Source organism: Sinohyriopsis cumingii, chromosome 19 (assembly GCF_028554795.1).
Source record: "Sinohyriopsis cumingii isolate HCF-2022 chromosome 19, ASM2855479v2, whole genome shotgun sequence".
Lineage (NCBI taxonomy): Eukaryota > Metazoa > Mollusca > Bivalvia > Unionida > Unionidae > Sinohyriopsis > Sinohyriopsis cumingii.
This window is the reverse complement of record NC_142979.1, coordinates 26139637-26159414: the sequence shown is the minus strand read 5'-3', so window position 1 is coordinate 26159414 and position 19778 is coordinate 26139637. Positions and strand designations below refer to the sequence as shown.

The 19778-nt window shown below is 36.3% G+C and overlaps 1 protein-coding gene across 3 annotated transcripts in view; it reads right to left on the bottom strand.

Annotated features, from left to right (window-relative positions):
- The window catches only part of LOC149775319 (uncharacterized), a 79573-nt gene that overhangs the window by 27280 nt on the left and 32515 nt on the right, over nucleotides 1-19778 (bottom strand). For 2 of the 3 annotated variants that reach the window (XR_016416586.1, XM_089944120.1), the window contains exons 11-18: nucleotides 18349-18579; nucleotides 15551-15614; nucleotides 13937-13994; nucleotides 12658-12842; nucleotides 12142-12260; nucleotides 10428-10553; nucleotides 7096-7190; nucleotides 2141-2425 (exon numbers count right to left, since the gene is read on the bottom strand). Coding sequence is in view for 2 of the 3 variants with exons in the window: in XM_089944120.1 (XP_089800246.1) it covers nucleotides 2141-2425; nucleotides 7096-7190; nucleotides 10428-10553; nucleotides 12142-12260; nucleotides 12658-12842; nucleotides 13937-13994; nucleotides 15551-15614; nucleotides 18349-18579 (1163 nt within the window). In the remaining variant the exon portion in view is untranslated. The remainder of the gene's footprint in view (nucleotides 1-2140; nucleotides 2426-7095; nucleotides 7191-10427; nucleotides 10554-12141; nucleotides 12261-12657; nucleotides 12843-13936; nucleotides 13995-15550; nucleotides 15615-18348; nucleotides 18580-19778) is intronic. The other variant, XM_089944121.1, reaches the window with a different exon arrangement.

The following is a 19778-nucleotide window of genomic DNA, read 5'->3' as shown; positions in this document are numbered from 1 at the left end:
ATTACTGCTTCAGGTTTTCATATATAGTACTTTGAGCTTTAAAAAGCAACAGTCTCTCATACTGCATTCAGAACACTTTGTACCAGCTAAGACTACGAATGTTTTGCACACCAGTAGAGCACTAGGTGCTGGGTTACTGTGCCTGGATCTGAATTCGGTTTTATTTTTGTTAACAATGCTGAAAAATCTCTCACAGTCAGCATTAGAATAGTAAAGAACCAATATTCCTTTCATAACCTGACAAAGAAGAGGAAATGTACATCTTCCAGTTATTGGGTCTTTTAGCTGGGAAATAAGATGCCATTGCACATCAACTCTGTCCGCATGAAGTACATTGTCAGGTAGAATGACAACTTAATACTTCAGGAGTTCTCGTTCTAATTTATCAGCAGCCTTTCCTGCAGCAAGGTGCATCATATGAAACGGACAACCTGATATGTACACTGATGGAGACATTTTTCAAAATATAGAATGCAACTCCTTTATTAATTCAGGTCATCACTGATGCATTATCAGCTGAAAACCCCATACATTTCTGCCATCTTATGTTTATTCAAATCATTATTAAGCAAATAAAAAATGTATTCTCCAGTGGCATCTACTGTTAATTCTGGTAAAGAAAGAAGAGCACTCTGATTTTGCCCTTTTCATTGTCAAGGTCTCTTACACAGTCTAGGTAAAACTTTTGTCATCATAATCACTGCTCCAGTCTGTTGCCCTATTTTCATGGCTTCTGCAATTTTAAGTGAATTATCCTCTGCTAAATGCCTAACAATATTAGATGATTTTGTTCTTGCACATGCATATTTTCTGCAATTTTGGAATCAGGAAACATCAGTTTGAACGAAGGACCAATACAGTCTTCTACTGCTAGGGGTAGTCCATGTTCTATTAAGAACTCAGTAAATAATGCCTCTGCATTAATAAAATTGGTGTCCACAATTTAGTTCTGCTGTTAAAAAAAAGAGTTACCTTAGTATTGGAGTTAGTAAAATGAGCTAATTCAAGGTTTCTTTGTTTACCACCATGACCAATATTTAAATCCTTTCCACCCTGCCTGCAATGGGAGTGAAACTGCCCTAGAATGGAACGCTTTATTGTGTGATTCATGTATTCGTCTTTGAATCAGTTTTTCGTCCTTTTCTAATCCATCTGTGAAATTATTTGAAAAACATTTTTGCACTAACACTCGCATTGACCGATTATAATAAATCTGACTTGACTTTTAGCACCAAATACCTAAAGACTGGTTCTTTACCAGATATGAATTAGAACAAAGAATCTGCAAGCAAAGATTAAAATTAGAAAACTAGTCTGCTCTCTACTGAGCCATACAGCTGCTATAAATAGAAACCGAGGTCAAAAGTTTGGAAGTAGAAACCAACATGCTTCTTGGAAATAAAGCAGATGCTATAAATAGAATATATTACTGTTAGGAAATGCATGCAAGTCTACGGACATGCGTATTCTTATGTTGTAGTTAAGAAGAAGCTGTCTTTTCTAGAATACGGTCTGAAAGATTAATGGGATGTTAATAAATATGAAAAAACAAATTATTAATTTTTTGGGAGGGACCATACACGTGTATTCCAAATACATTTACACATAAGGCCTAATTTAGTGGGAAAAAAACGTAATGATTACGCCAAAAGCATAATGGTTGGCATGTATGCTGATGTTTGGGCAGTACTAAAACAATAAAGGGCTAAAATAATTGTCACCTGCCACAGTACTGATGCTTAGGTTGTACTAAAACAATAGAGGGCTATAATAATTGTCATCTACCACATTACTGATGCTTGGACTGTACTAAAACAGTTTATGGCTATAATAATTGTCATCAACCACATTAATGATGCTTGGACTGTACTAAAACAAAAGCATGCCACAATAAGTGAAACCTGCTGCTCACTTATTTTACTTCTCTTGGAAGATTTCATTCCAAAATGTAGAACCGTTAAAACAGAAAACCCTACAATTTTATGTTTGATTATGGAGAATCATAATCAAACACTTGGTCATCAACTAACATACCAATCACTGATTGTATTGATTATTCATCACAATACTAGAGGTTAGGGGAGACTAATGTTAAATATAATCAAGAGCAAAACATGGATGACTGCACCGTAAATCTTACCTGACTTTTCTAATCTGGCTCTAATTCTAGCCTCAGTTTCATTTGTAACAGCAGCATTGGCAGCTTCCATTGTTGATGCAGCCAGCTCATAAAACCTTGCCTGTATGTGTTCAAGCACATATGAATCCATCCTGGACAGTGGCTTGTGCTCTCTTTTCTCTGCACCATGCTTGCTGTCATTGTCCCTCTTCTCAGCTTTAGGCTTCCGATCACTTTTGACCAAGTTTATATTCAGGGGTCTCAAGCTCTGCATATCAAGCCACAGGTCAAGTCCCGAGTGACTCTCTGAAAAGTGAGAAAGGACAAAGCATAACTGCTAAGCATGATCAGACTCAGCCTCTCATGCACTAAAAGCATGCATACATACCACTAGACTAAAGGTCTGAACCAGTTGGCTTTAATGGCACTTTTAAGACATTTTTGACTATATCAAGCAAAGGAAACGGGAGTTTTAAATGACTTTCCCAAGGGTGCACCAAAAAAATTGACTCAGAGTGGCCTGAGAAGGTACTGAACAAGTGATTACAAGTCTGACTAACTGAAAGCTATCTGGACAATCTCAACCAAACAGGAAATGGACTCCACTGCAATACAGGAATCCTATTTCATTGCATCTCTTAGCATTTAAACTACTATGCTCTTTCACCGAAATATTGGTATTTCAGCCTGCCTTAAAGTGTTATTTCAAGTAAAACCTAACAGTTTATTCTCTCAGTAACAAAACCCTGGGAACATTTAAATATAAATGAAGGTTTTTCATACAGTAAAATGTGTATAAATATATAAAATACTTATCAAATCATAATACATACGGAGTACATTCACTACCTTGCATACTGCCCTATCAAGCTTGCTTAAAAGTCACCTGCTTACCAAGATGGAAATGAGATGAATGTGGTCTCGATTTTGGATGTAAGTACAAATCTCACCAATTCATCAGTTACTACTGGAGCAGATGTGCACTCTTCCAGGTATGTGACTGCAAATAAAGGTTTGGGTGGGTATTGTGTTTAGATGCTAAGACAGCGACAACCACCATAACATCAGGAGCTCATATGCCCAAGAAATGCATTGGTCTCAGGTTAGTTCATCATCAGGAGACTGGGTAAGCCACTCTATCAAGTAAGACAAAGCCATTATAAAAAATAGTCCTTTCCCCCTCTGAGTGATAAGAACAGTTAAGTGCTCAAATCTTCTGATCAGATCATTCCACTTTGTGTTCCACTTCAGAGCCCTTATGTAATCCTATAAACACTCTTGGGTTGAAGAGTAAAAAGAAATTTGGGATTTCGAGACAAAGTACTTATTTCTCATGAATGGAGGCCTGTTCTTAGAAATGAATGCAGGGGCCATTACTAGTGAACTGAAATCATCATGAGGAAATGCAGATAGTTAGGACTGACTGTAGTGGCATGTATCTTACTGACTCTGCCTGCTGTAGCTAAAATGTCTAGCAAGCAGGCATAATACTAAAGATGAGTCAAGAAAGGTCTACACATTAGTTCAAAAGATTACTTTATTCAACCACAGAATGTTCCACTTTAAACGAAGGGCCAATCCTTAACTTGAGACATGTCAGTCTTCATGAAGGTCAGAGACATCTTTGTTCTGGCTTGTATTCTCTCCTCCATGATGTTGAACAAAGCCCTTTATAGTGATGGGAGATAACTTATATGAGAACCCAGATAACAAAGTTAGCTATCTGCAGAACTGAGACTTTTGAGGAAATGTATTTCCACTTGCACCAATTCGAGAAACTTCCCACTTCCCCAATATACTTTCAATATGGTGAGCCTACTTGGTGGGGCAATTCTGTTTCCTTCTGAAGGCTGTTTCATAAGAGCCCAGTATGCAGGCTTAGTACTTCTGCATGAGAATGGATGACCTGCATTCACAACTGTTTCAGCAAGCAAAAAGAAGGCAGGATTTTCCTGGGAATCTCTTCTTCACAACTCAAAAGATCATCGATTGTGACTTGGGATAAGAAGTGTATGCTGCAAGACACGGGCATCAACTGCCCAGGCTTTTAGTTTTTGGACTGGACAGATGAGAAATGGGAGCTTTGCATTCCACTTATCACAAATCTGTAACAGACCAATCTCAATGAATGCAGATATGACTTATGACTGACGGAGAAAGAACCATTCTGTATAATTATGCTGAATCTGATGAGGCACAGAGTCCACTAAGACGTCATGTAGCAGACTTGTATGTGGATTTGTCAGCAGATGAAAACAACCTGAGACAATTCCACTAGAAGGCAGAGGTCTGTAGACTTGTTTCCCCCTTGCCTTCTGATGTAATTAAGACAGTAAATTTGTCCAAAAGAATGAGAATATGGCACTTCCCTGTTAACATCTCCTGCATTGGTTGAAAGGCACACATTAGAACCTTCATCTCCTGTTTGATGTTGTTATAGGGTTTGATGCCATTTTTCAGCACAAGATGGACTATACAAGGTGGCCAGTATAAATGGTGGAAGAAAAACCCGGAAAGAACCACTGACCCACAAGAACTTTCTCACATACCCACATTGGCCAAAGCCTATGGCACAAACCTACGCAGACATAGGTGAGATGGCAGTGATGCGTAATGGTGATGTCATGCTAATGTCTGTGCAGATCTCGATTTCTGACAGCTGCTCCTGCAGTAGTATGAATGCTATAAGCCAAGGTCTTCCTCATTGCTGCAATGGGACCTCATTTAAGCTGAAATTTGATCATCTGGTCTAGATGGTAAAGATCTAGCACAAATTGGACTGAAGGACTATCCACAGGAATCTCATGAACAAATGACCCAAACCAAGGCATCTGTGGTCATTTTGAGCAGACCCTAGAGGCAGTGGATGAAATAGTTCTGTTCCATGACTGGATAGAATCTCCTGCTGGCTCTGGGATCAAGGATATGGTCTGGAGAAAGAGCCCAGTGAGTTTGCATTGTGAATTATCTCAACTGCCCTTGTCATAAGGAGAGTGTTAATTCCTGCTGCTAGACATTCACTTTGTATAAGTGTCTTAGGAAATTTTAGAGAAGGAAGCAGTTGATTACTGGGGAAGGACACTGAACATGGGCATAGTGTCCTTCCCATTTAACAGAAAATCATTAATTCCTACCACCATGACATTATAAAGGAAGTGCAAGCATGGTATTATTATATTACGGACTGAAGAGGAAGCAAGCTGGAACAAGACTGGTCCTTGTCTCCCTTGTTAAAATGATGCTGATGTGTCAAAGTTAGACAAATAAGTGCAAAATATTCCTCAATGATGATGAATGAGAACTAGAAATATAATAGGAGTACACCTTCTGGCTGAGAAAACTCCACAAAACCACACAAGACTATTCAGAATTTATAAGGCCTCCAAAAAGGAAGCATGCTTCCTGGAACAAGTGGAAGTAGCAACTGATAAATTTATTGGATTTGATGCCAATTCCTCAATCCTAGGGAGACCACTCTTGTCCGTCTTTAACCATAGCAAACAATTTACTTTTTAGCACTTTTGTTGCAAAACTAACCCAGGAGGGCTGGATTTACAAGGCAGGATGTAGTCCTGATGTATTATGACTGGGTAACAAATCTGAAGAAAAAATAGAAACATGCTCTCTTTGAAAAGTTTTAACCTACAGGTGGACTTTTGACCTCTAATCCCTGTATAAAAGGTCTTGGTTGGTTGGTTGTTACGGGTTTATGCCATTTTTCAGCACATGATAGGGTAAACATGGCAGCCAGTATATTTGGTGGAGGAGTGTGTGTGTGATTAGGATTTTTAATGTAGCTTTAACAATTTTTCAGTCATATCGCCTACAATGTCTGCAGTGTGGCAGCTTATAGTTATGTCTAGCACTGGGGCATCATGCCGCAGACACGTAGCATGATGTCCCATCCAGTCACATTATCCTGACACCAGGCTGACCAGTCTTAATGCTAACTTCTTAATGCTGAGCGCCTAGCGAGGCAGCTGTTAGTACCATTTTTGTAAGTCTTTGGTATGACTCGGCTGGGGTTCAAACCCACGACCTCCCGCTTCTGAGGCAGACGCTCCAACCATTAGGCCACCGGAGCAGTCTATTTGGTGCAGGAAGAAGCCAGGAAAATTAAAGAAAGAACCATTGACCCACAGGAAGCTTTCTCATATACCCGCACTGGCGGAGTCTGAGACTCGAACCTATATACAAAGAGGTGAGATGTCAGTAATTTTTAAAGGCAAGCGCCTTACAGCACTTAGCCACCTATCAAAAGATCTCTCATGAATGACATGCTAAACTTATGTATGGGGATTAATGTCCATTTTCTGCTGAAATATAAAACTGACTAGATGGCTAGACTGGAACCTGAAATGGATGGACCGTTTTGAAAGAAATGCATAAAGTATGGTCAAGGACATACTGTAAAACTAACATATTACATCAAAACCATTTTTTGTCTTTAGTCAAAGTGACCATGACCTTGGACGTTTTGACTCTCATCAATACCATTTTGTTTTTTTTACCCCAAGTACAAATCAATGCAAAATTTGGTCCAGGTATTTGATGCAAAACCAATTTTATTGTGCATTTTTCTTTTTTCAGCCACTGTGACCATGACCTTTTACATTTTCACCCCAAAAGAGTGCAATTTAGGGTTCTTCCTTATCCTGAATGCAAGCCTTCCATAAAATTTGGTAGCTGAGACTATGGAGAACTCACTTAATGTACAGAAACAATCATAATAACATATGAATGGATCGACAACATTATAACATAATATGTTCCACCTTATGATTAGCATTTTTTTAAAAACAACTAAGTACTGCAAGATGCAAGCACACAAAAAGGCTGGACAAGGTCTATGCCGACTGATGCATATAGTTTTTCATTATATTTGTTTCGAGAACTCAACTTTGGTCAGAATGATACAGAGTTGCACATGTTCTTTTTCCTGCTCTTTAGGCCTATTCTATGACACAGTGGCTTACCTGACTCCTTACCCAGTCCTTCTGACACCTGACTATTCCTGTCATCAAGAAGACGATTCTGTAGAAATTGAAGAAACAAGGCCTCCTCCTGACCCCTGCAAAAAGTATTTAATCTGTTGTGAACATACACATAAATTTTACATTCCTAAGTTTAAGCTAAACATCTATATCAAGTCTATCAAGCTTTCACCAACCTGTTTACCCTTACCCCACTCCATCAGTAGTCCAAATGCTGTCTGTCAAGTTTCTAACATATGTCAGTAATATAACTATAAAGCTAACAATTCAATAACAAACTTTATCCAGAAATACATTTATTGTCTTTAATGACAAGGACAAAATACATTATAATCTGTTTATTTTACCAAGAAATAAACACCTTTTCCTAAAACCAGTATCATTGTACCTTTTCTAACTTTACTCTTTAACAGCTTATCTTCCCTCTTGCAAATATGCTGTCTGCAAACATTTTCTTTAAATCCCAGTTTAATGAATCAGCTGTTTTCAACAGCAAGTTTAACTTAGCTAAAAGCTGACTTATCATCACTTCAGCATGGATAAGGTGTATTTACTCACTGTCAGACACTGCTTTATAGAATGAGGGGCACCCCGACAAAAGAGCGCAAAACAAAAGAGCTCTGACATAAGGGCGATGACAAAAGAGCGCCTTTAACTGCCGACAAAAGAGTGCCAAATTACCCGACAAAATAGCGCCAGACACAATAGCGCAGATTATACCAATAATATTAAAACATTCTGTGGATTAGGGTATGGCAGCTGTTTGCATTTCCTTTGTCTTTCTATTGTATGCTGCGATGTGGTAAATGATGGTAAATAAGATGCAACTTCCATTGAAATTCCTACTCTAGTTTGTTGTATAATCTGCCTTGGTTTTTCCACCCCTTCCATTGATCGTCTACATATAGCAGACACAACCTTCGCTGCTTCGTTTCTAGCTGGATCCAGTGATGACAGAACATTGTCGTTTAACACTTTCATCCTTCCACGGCAACCATCTTTCCTGCAGCATCTCCATGATGTACTTCCAATAGCATTTTCTTTGTCTTTGCGATATCTGTAGCCATCGACCAATAACATAATCTTTCCTTTCTGTGATTCGATCTTATCCATGTTTCTTTATTAATAAACTTTTTACAAATAAAGTTTGTACTACACTTTTCACTATATATGCAAAATGACATCGTTGATTCTTAGCTCAATAATTAACTTCTACTCAAAACTTTGAAAAGAAACTACACTTTACTGCGCTTAATTGTCAGTGCTCTTGTCGGCACCTTTTATCAGCGCTCTTTTGTCATGCACTCTTTTGTCGGGTCAGAATGAGGACAGAGACCTATTTGTGTCTTTTATTTTGAACCATTCCTTGTGGGATTTGCACTTAACATATCTTTTTACATCACTTCTATGAACCTGTGCGACTGAAAAATTCATACACACCACAGTGAACATAATGTGCTCCATTGTTGGACTATATTATAAACAGACAAAAATCTGTATAAATCATTAGAAACTTCTGGCTAGCACAAGAATTTTCGACTTCTTCACAATTTCTGTTGACACTACACTGGTCAGCCATTTTTAAAAGCAACTGCCATTTGCTCCCTTTGATGCCTGCAGATGGTTAACCAGTTTCATAGCTGCCAACCCTCCAGGCGTGCAATTCGTGAAAACAGGGATAAAAATTAGTGAATTCTGACATGAATTCATGAAGTGATCTTCGAGCCTGAGAATATTTGTCGGAACAAATGCTTAGCATGGCCTCCAGCTGGTAAAGGTAGATTGTGTTCAACAAGAAAACTCACAAACAATGCTTCAGCATTAGTAGCTTGCAGGTCTTCCGTCGATGGCTTAAAATATTTGAGAGCTGAAATCTGCTGCGAGTTCCCAACTTCTATGTGCTTTTTGCTACCAATGTGCTTCCTCACATCATCACTGCCACCATGCCCAATGCTAAAATTTATAGCACACTACGTGCAAAAAGCATGATGTATATCGGTGTTTGATAACTGAATGCATGGCCAATTTTTGGTTGTTGTTGTTGTTCTAGGGTTTAACGCCATTTTTCAGCACAAGATAGGCTATACATGGCGGCCAATATAACTGGTGGAGGAAGAACCCTGGAAAACCCAGGGAAGAACCACCAACCCATGAGAAGCTACTGGCAGGCTTTCCCACGTACCCATGCTGGCTGAGCCTTGGACTCGAACCCACGCAGACAGTGGTGAGATGGCAGTGATCCGGAACGGTGAGCGCTTTAGACCACTCGGCCACTCGGGGCCCCCAAATGTTTGGTATATTCCAAACTAAACTTCACTTTTTGTGCAATACATTTCTTTTTCCTTGTTGGTGAAGACATTTTCAAGATGTGACGCCGAATGGTAATTCAAAATCAGTATTTGCGGCACATGCGTTGAGCAAAATTCTGGTTAGGCCCCAGTTTCTCTCAAAAGCATTTGTAAAACTACTCTTATACATATATATTAAAATATGCTAAAATGCTTGCTACCGGGCCAACTGTACCAATCAGCTATAGTTCCACTAATATCGCAGCCATCAGTACCAGACTGTTTCAGCAACTGCCGACACCATGACTAGTGCTTAACAGGAAATTGGTTACTTTATTAAAGATTTAAAATAATTGAGAATTGGGGTATTCATGATTTTCTTGCATGCAGCATGAATCCATGAATCACTGAAAAAGTCATGAAATTCATGCCAAAATCGTGAGGGTTGGAGCAGGAACCATTGAATATGCACTTCTTTGACAATGATCAAATAATTTTTTTAGCAAAAAGATTTTTTTTAAAAAGTGAAACAAAAAGTTACGACAATTTTATGCTGATTCTGCTGTTTTCCGCAGTCTTGCCTAAACAATATAGTAGTAATTTTCGGCCTTCATTGTACAAAATATGGAGAACCCTTAAGGGTAAACAGGTCTGCTCTCATATAAACATAACTACCTGGCTGAATTTCACCCTCTGGTGTAATAGCTAGGTATGTATGAATCTATCCAAATCTCTATCTGATAATCAGTTTATCTGTAGACTGCACGTTTAATCCTTACATGCATGCATCTACATCTTTCTGTATATATTATCTGTCTAATAGTTTTATGAATCTACTGAAATTGTTATACTGTTACCTGATTATCAATGGTTTGTTACTTGACTAGAAATGTCATCCATAATGCCATAACTGCAAAAATTCTTGACACTCTCAAACTATTTTACAAATTTGTTACACATTATCAATCTTAAATATTTGGTAAAATATTCAAACCAGCAAAAAACAGCTCAAAAATTATACTTCACCTGATACGTTCTGATGGAGTGAGTGGGATGTTGGAATGCCTTGATGATGAAGTTCCATGAGCTCCCAGACGGTCCAGATCATTTTCTAAATCATTCAAACTGTTCTCCACATCTTTATCTGTTGACCTAAAAATCAAAGAATTATCAGCATGTAATTACAACTGCATTTATCTATCAACAATTAGTTGTACATTGGAACACAACACACAACCCATTCTTTAAGTCCAACTGGCAAAAACCTTTGCACAGAAACTTAAAGTGAAACATAATAATACTGGAAATGTGATACTTAACATGTCACCAAAGAAGATTTTTTAATGGATTTAAATGTCTTTACACCTTTAACTGTTCTACTAATAGCATATTATATAGTGAATTTTCCATTCAAAATTGTCTCTGGCTGTTTCGTTCAAACCAGCTACCAACAACTTGACAGCTAATAAACTTGTCAACAAATGGTTAGATTTTTCAGGACACAAATTTCCCATGCATTAGGAAAGTACATTGTCCATGAAAAGTATTAATTAACTAATTAACAATCTTTAAATTTCAAGTGATTTTCAATACATTGTGGGATTTCCACTGGACAGGAACATATTTGCATTCACTAACAAGGTATCTGCAATATAAAAGTTTTAGATAAAACGCAAACAAATATTGAGGCATCATGACATTATTAGGGAAATTCTCCATCTCATAAATAACATGAATTTCTCATTAACGTTACAAAAAATATATTTAACAGCAACTGCCCTTCCTTTTGGTGTCAGTAATTGGCAATTTCGTGACTAATGACTTTATATATAAACCTGGCTGAAATCTCACACATCTAGTCAAACATCCTTATTTACTAAAGGTTTTCAGGATGCATAGAGGAATTGAGAGGAACACTTCTGTTGCAGTTCCAAGTGTGAGAGAACAATAGAAAAACCTCAATAATTCAATGGGCACAGAAGAATGGCAAACTTACTTTCCATTCTCACAAAACATGACTAAATGCATTATTTAAATATAAAGAAAACAAACCTGAAGCAGTATTCCAATTCTTAAATTAAAACTAATAATTGGCCTATTATAGCAAAGAAAAAAAGTAAGGGATCCACAGAACATATCTAAACTAAATGTGTGTGTGTGTGATTTGGATTTTTAACGTAGCTTTAAAAAAATTTCAGTCATATCGCTACAATGTCTGCAGTGTGTCAGTTTATAGTGATGTATAGCACTGGGTCATCATGCCACAGATGTAGCATGATGTCCCACCCAGTCACATTATTCAGACACCAGGCCGACCAGTCCTAACACTAACCTCTTAATGCTGAGTGCCAAGAGAGGCAGCTGTTAGTACCATTTTTGTAAGACTTTGGTATGACTCGGCCAGGGATTGAACCCACGACCTCCCGCTTCTGAGGCAGATGCTCTAACCACTAGGCCACCGAGTGGTCTAAACTAAACTAAATGTAAGAGGGAGAATTACAATGATATTTTCAAATAATTTTTCGGGCAAGTGTAATATATGCACTCACAGCTGTGAGATATATATATGACAGATATGGGAACATGACCCTTGGTTACTCCCAAGGTTGGGGCGAGTACCAGCAGACTGAGGGTGGGGGTGGCCATGGTGTTGGTAGTTGGACTATGCAGTAAGAAGCGAAGCACATATTTGCAAAGGCATGCCACTGTAATTGCATTAGCTGTGTTCTTTTCAACCTACATTGTCTCTTCATCTATGTCATTCTCTTCTTTGTCTGTAGTAGTATCAAGGGAATGTTCTTCAAGTTCAACATCCACCTGAGCACAGTTCAAGTCATCAAGGTCCCCCTGGCTCAAGATCTAATTTGAAAAAATAAGATTTGAATTTCTAAACTAATTCATTTTTGTGTACAGCTTAAAATAGCAATGAGTTGACTAGCACTTTTTTTAAATACTCGCATTTTTATTTTTTTTATAAAAAGTACATTATATAGGAACTTGATTTAGAAACTAGGAATAAAATTCAGCCAATGAAATTATCTTTGACAAAAGCTTTACATAAGTGTTAATTTCTTACAAAACATTTACAACTTATCCATGCCAAACATTTAAGTTTGTAATGACTGAAATTAATGCTAGTAAAATACTTAAAATCTTATTTGACGTTGTTGTCTGTTTTATTTATGAATGATGGTGATGCTAGGAAAATATAATATGAACAAAATAACAAAAACATGACAATATTTTCAACATAAACCTCCATGTCATTTGAGTCTGTGGTGTCTGTGTCACTGGTGTTATCAGAGTCGGAGCTATCAGATTGATTCTCTATCTCTATCTCCAGGCCACCTAGTCCTGGGTGAACTGGTTTAGGATGCATGATGGGGACTCGCATGAGTGGATTGTCTCCCCCTGGGGGGTCAATCAATGTCAACGGAGATTCTGAAAATTTTAGTATAGGATGAGACTCACATCAAGTAATTGCATTATGAAAATCATTTTGTTAATATAATATTCTAGAAGAGAATCGACCAAGTTTATGGCTGTTCCATTTTAACGTACATGGTACTCATGGAAGGCAGTTTTTAAAAACTACATGCCAGGGTACTCTGATTACTCAGAGTTCATAAAGAAATGATATAAAACTTCTAAATTACATCTGTGTTACGGTTCCATACTTGATGTGCATCACCTGGGTACCAAGAACATTTTACTGGATCAGTCCCAATAGAGAATTAGCTTATTGTTTCTCTGAACAAATAAACAAAGCAAAAACAGATCTCAACAGCAAAATACCTTTCCTTCACAAAATATTTATACAATTATTTAACTCTAACAATTTTTTAAAATTCCTAATGAAAAAGTCATATAACAGTGTACAGATAATTAAAATCAGACATATAATAGCATACAGAAAATTTAAATAACATACATATAATAGGGTGCAGAAAATAAAAATCAGACATAAAACAGTGTACAGATAATAAAAATCACAGACATAAAAGTGTACAGATCATAGAAATCACAAATATATAACTGTATGCAGGTAACTAAAATCACAAAGTCTAAGACTTTGCACTTAGAGATAACCAAACTAAATGTAAATATTGTCAGTAGTTTTTATACATGTCAAAAAACGTCAAACTAATCGGATGAAGTCTCTTTTAAATCAGAAAATTATGTCCCCAACATTAATGTCCTTGACCTTAAATTTCCTCTACATCCCCAAAAGTAATGTCCTTCACCTTAAATTTCCTCTACATCCCCAAAAGTAATGTCCTTCACCTTAAATTTCCTAAACGACTGCATTTAATGGAAACCTATGGCAAATCACAACTGCAATTCTGCTCCCCATGCACTGCACTATAACAAGTTCATACAATGGTTGTAGAAAGTAATGTAAATATTACTCACATTATCATAAAGAAACTCAATATTCTGTACTGCCTAGTATGTTTTGTACCTAAATTTTCTAAGACATTACAATGATCAACAGAAGTAGTCACCGTCTCTCATCCTCTAACATTATAATATACCTGCTGATGTCATCTTCTTCCCAGGATGTTTATTACGAGACATCTCCAATAACAATCTCTGAAAATAGAATCGTTCCTTTTCAGCATCTTGTGATTCCGCTTTATTCATACCATCAATACTCGGATGAACATACAATTTGATCTTTTTCAAGTTTAAGAACAGGCAGTGATTAAAACAACAGGCAATTTAATCCAAAAACCTAATTAAAAAATGACACAAAAAATGACAGTATGACTAGAAATGTGTCCATATGACAGAGAAGGCTATGTCTACTCTTGTTGGCATGAACAAAGTAAACAGAAAAACTCAATGACACTCACTGAATAAATCATGTATATACATAAGCATGCAAAAGAACATTTACAATGGATGAAGAAAAAAAAGAGGTATAATTCTACAAAAAATTATCACATAATGACAATATGTTCACCTGATGTCAGTAATGTCTGTCAAGTTTCCAGCAAATTCATCAAAGTTGTGAGACTAGTGGTCAATAAAAGAATTTTTTTATATAATATAAAACATCAGAAAATGGGCAATAAAAGAATTTTTTTTTATATAATATATAACATCAGAAAATGGGCAAAACTCTGAAATAAAAAATCTAGAGCACAATGAGAAAATGGTGTGTGTATGTTGAACTTTTGTCACAAAAAAACCTGCCAAGTTTCAACCCGTCCACGCAAAGATGTAGCAGTAACTGCACATACAAAAGTTTTGGGATGTATGGATTAACAAACCTAATGTAATATGACCCTACCATTTTATGGCAAGTTTTTGACCTGTATGGTCTGACAAACCTAATGCAATATTCCCCTATCATTTTATGGCAAGTTTTTGACATGTATGGACTGACATAATGCAATATTCCCCAACCATTATATGACAAGTTTTGGGCATGTATGAATTGACAAACCTAATGCAATATCCCCCCCACCATTTTATGACAAGTTTTTAGCACGCATGAATTGACAAACCTAATGCAATATCCCCCCCCATTTTATGACAAGTTTTTAGCACACATGAATTGACAAACCTAATGCAATATCCCCCCCATTTTATGACAAGTTTTTAGCACACATGAATTGACAAACCTAATGCAATATCCCCCCCCACCATTTTATGACAAGTTTTTAGCACACATGAATTGACAAACCTAATGCAATATCCCCCCCACCATTTTATGACAAGTTTTTAGCACACATGAATTGACAAACCTAATGCAATATCCCCCCCCCATTTTATGACAAGTTTTTAGCACACATGAATTGACAAACCTAATGCAATATCCCCCCCCCACCATTTTATGACAAGTTTTTAGCACGCATGAATTGACAAACCTAATGCAATATTCCCCTACCATTTCACGGCAGCTGCATAAAAAGATACAGAAAGTACATTGTACAAGGTTTCTGTGGAATGCAGCATCTCACCTGCAAACACTGCTACTGTGTACTTCACTTTAGATGATGTATCAAGATTTTAACAAAGAATTCTAATGTTAATGTCACCATTACTGAAGAAGAAAAAAAGGTGATATTATGTGCCTTGCCATCTCCAATATACAAGCTCAATAATAATGATAATGATCCCTTTTACTGATAAGATCTTACCTCCTTCAAGTCATTGACTTGGGCAATGTACTGGGACTGGGCTGCCTCCAGTTGATGTATGTACCTGTAATACCAGTCAGAAGTATTTACGCTATATATGCTGTATTTAATGATAACGGAAAGTTTTAAATTTTCTCCAAGTATATCATTACAAAGTATACTGTTGTCTAAAAAAGCAATAAAAATTTATATTAATGAATGAAACACGTGTCCATAACAATTCTTTTTCTTCTTTTAAATCTTAAATAACGTTAAGACATTTGTGATGAGATAAACAGGTCAAGAGACTTTTGCAAATAAATTCAAATAAATACAAGTACCAGCAAGGATATAGAATTTGGCAGTCAGACAATGGTTCATTTATAAGACCAACCCTTCTGCAGCAGGAAAATGGCCTTATATAAGGGGTGGACCTTCTAGAGGGGTATTACACAGATCTGAGTAATAATTACATATAAAGTAAAAGGCACAGCCAATTTTTAATACTTAATATTTTCATTTAAAAATCACATGTATAGTATGGAGTTAGTGTAACATAACTTATGTTAATGTTATTTTAAAACAAATATGAATTATTATGAAAACAAACCATTAAGAACTTTGTCAAAAAACTCAGGGAATAAACACCTGTCTAACAATCATTCTCTGTCCTTGTCTAAACTACAATATATTATAACTATCTCCAACCATTTCCATTCTCCCACTGCTGCAGAATGTTTATTGATTATGTTAACTTGAATCTTTTGGACATCTGATTTCTTATTATAGGACTCGCCGTCTTCATTTAGTTGTACTGCTTTCACCTTTCCTTCTAAATTGAGATTGTCTGATGACAATTTGCACTTTTTGTAACAACTTACTATTTCAATGGCTACCATACCGCTTTGAAGCTGAATTATGGTAAACTGTCACGTCATCCTAGCAATTGCACCGAAGGATTAGTGTTTGCAAAGGAAGTGGGTCACATGATCAACTGGCTATAGTCTGATACCCTTCCATAAACCATCTTGCAATCTAACTAAGAGAAGATACAATGACTAACATGCCAGTTTTACTCTATGGCAACTGAATGTCATGTCAAAATATGACATCTATAAAACACACAACATTAAGGACAACTGGATTACCTCTTTGTACGAGTTAAAGCTAAGAACTTCACAGCATGTTGGAACAAATTTCAAAGTGTTCAATTTACAAATCAATTTATTTTATCAGTATGATATAATGTCTGTAATAAAGTGCATAAAACAATGTTTAAAAAATGACCTGTTCAAGCAATATCTCAAGAATGAAAAATAAATTACTACAAATGGCACTAAATATGCCCATTACATGTCCATGTACTGACTTTGACATTTGAGATAAGGACATGTCTACTGTATGATAAGGTATGCATCCAAGTAGAAGATTCATCAAAATACATGTGGGGTGATGTGACTTATGGCCTGGATAAGGAAACAGGACAATGACTAACATTATCCACTGTTGAGACCCTGACTGTAATAAACAGGGATACAGAATATGTAAGTCATTGTCCAGTCAAAATGTAGAACAAGCTAAAGTCTCATTAAAATCTCAGTATGACTTCAAAAGCTATACACATACATGGTTAGATATCACTGCTTTATATTTTCCCTTGCCATAACCTTGGCCTTGGGGCAGGGGAGATGGCTATAGTATGTGATAAACTACCAAGTTTTGATACATAAACGTCACTAGTTTTATTAAAATATCAAGAGTGGTTCAAAAGTTATTTTCTAGACAAAGATACAAGTCAGCGTTACAGTTTCCTTTGCTGAGATGTTCACCCTAAATCGGTATTAAAATGTATGAGGGTGCACAAGGAAACCCTGAGCACATCTAAATGGCTCATAGATATTCCATTCCAACACATCATTCCAACAATAGCACACCTGTTCCTGTTTTTCTATTCCACCATGTCTTGTGTTCTGTAAATAAGCTGACTTGTTTCCTGGGATCTATGCAATACCATGGATGCTTCAACTGGCTATCTGTAATCCCATTTCAGCAGCCAAATGATCAACTCTAAATGAATATTTGTCGATGTGTATAACACTGAAGGTGCCTTTTTGTATCTCTGCTTAAAAGCGTTATTTAATAAAGGCACTGTGACGGCAAAAGTCTATGTTATCCATGCATAGGTGAGAATAAGACCCACACTCCCTGCCAATCTTTCACCTGATTCCTTGTAACTTTGGATTTCTTTTATGGAAGAAACAATTTTGGTGGGTTAAATATACTAGAAATTGACAAAAACCCAGACTTTGTCCAAATGATATATATTTAGCTAAATTTTCATTAAATTTTTCAGTTATACTGAAGGATACTAGTCACAAAATTACATTGTCCCTTTCCATGACTTTAACTGTGAGACAGGGGCCATTTCTATGATGCATGACACACAGTCTAGATGCTTACAGATGGACAGATAAAACTAATCTTAACATTATTTCCTTCATGCACTGATCTGAATTAACTGGAAACTTAAAATTTGTACATTATTCCCTTCATAGGTTTCATGCACTGATCTGAATTAACTGGAAACTTAAAATCTGTACATTATTCCCTTCATAGGTTTCATGCACTGATCTGAATTAACTGGAAACTTAAAATCTGTTCACTGAACAAAAACAAATGGGTTGATAGTCAACCAACAGAACTTGAATCTGGTTTTAATCTTGACAAATATCCAACAACCTGATACATCGAACTGAAGCCAGGCTTGCATATGAGAAACTGTATTGGACATGTTAAATTAATGCATTAACAGCACTTACCATTGTTGGTCCCTACATTTCTGGTAGAAGGTCGGAGGCCTGACTTGGAATCGCAGAATAAGGGTGTCATTCTCTGTGTCCAGGTAGCCTTCTGTCGCCAGCAGGTCCAGGCGGAAGAATCTATTATAGCCCCAACACTCTCCCACCTCAAAGTCTGAGGCAAATTCTCTCACTATGTTTTTACTGGAGTCCCTAGATGCTTGGTGGACCATCTCAACCCTGTACTCATACCTACAAGAAAAAGAGAGATTTCTGTACATATGTATGCTACAATTCCAAACTTTACTATAACCGGCACTGAATGTCACTTTACCAAAGTGATTGATACATGTTTCCTAATTTCAAAATATACAAGAAATCAGGAACTATTGGCCAAAAAGACTCTCTCTCTCATTTCAAACAGAGGATTTCTCATACGATGTTAATGCTGAGAGTCCCATCAAAAGTCCCAATCAGATTTTCAGATCAAGGAATTGACTTTAAGGGGTAAAAGATAAACTTTAATAACTTTTGTGATATATTTCTGAGAGAAAATAGTCCATCACCATTAATTGATGAAGTATTTTTTAAGAAAGCTAAAACAAAACACTTCAACTGTGACAAAACACATGTGTTTTGTAACAAATAGTTTTTTTCTTCATAGAACAAGATGATTCAACTGTAACAGTTACCTGATGTACATTATATTCAACTGTAAGTTACCTGATGTACATTTATATTCAACTGTAAGTTACCTGATGTACATTTATATTCAACTGTAATAGTTACCTGGTGTACATTTATATTCAACTGTAATAGTTACTTGATGTACATTTATATTCAACTGTAATAGTTACCTGGTGTACATTTATATTCAACTGTAATAGTTACCTGGTTTACATTTATATTTAACTGTAATAGTTACCTGATGTACATTTATATTCAACTGTAATAGTTACTTGATGTACATTTATATTCAACTGTAATAGTTACCTGATGTACATTTATATTCAACTGTAAGTTACCTGATGTACATTTATATTCAACTGTAAGTTACCTGATGTACATTTATATTCAACTGTAATAGTTACCTGGTGTACATTTATATTCAACTGTAATAGTTACTTGATGTACATTTATATTCAACTGTAATAGTTACCTGGTGTACATTTATATTCAACTGTAATAGTTACCTGGTGTGCATTTATATTCAACTGTAATAGTTACCTGGTGTACATTTATATTCAACTGTAACAGTTACCTGGTGTACATTTATATTCAACTGTAATAGTTACCTGGTGTACATTTATATTCAACTGTAACAGTTACCTGGTTTACATTTATATTTAACTGTAATAGTTACCTGATGTACATTTATATTCAACTGTAATAGTTACCTGGTGTACATTTATATTCAACTGTAATAGTTACCTGGTGTACATTTATATTCA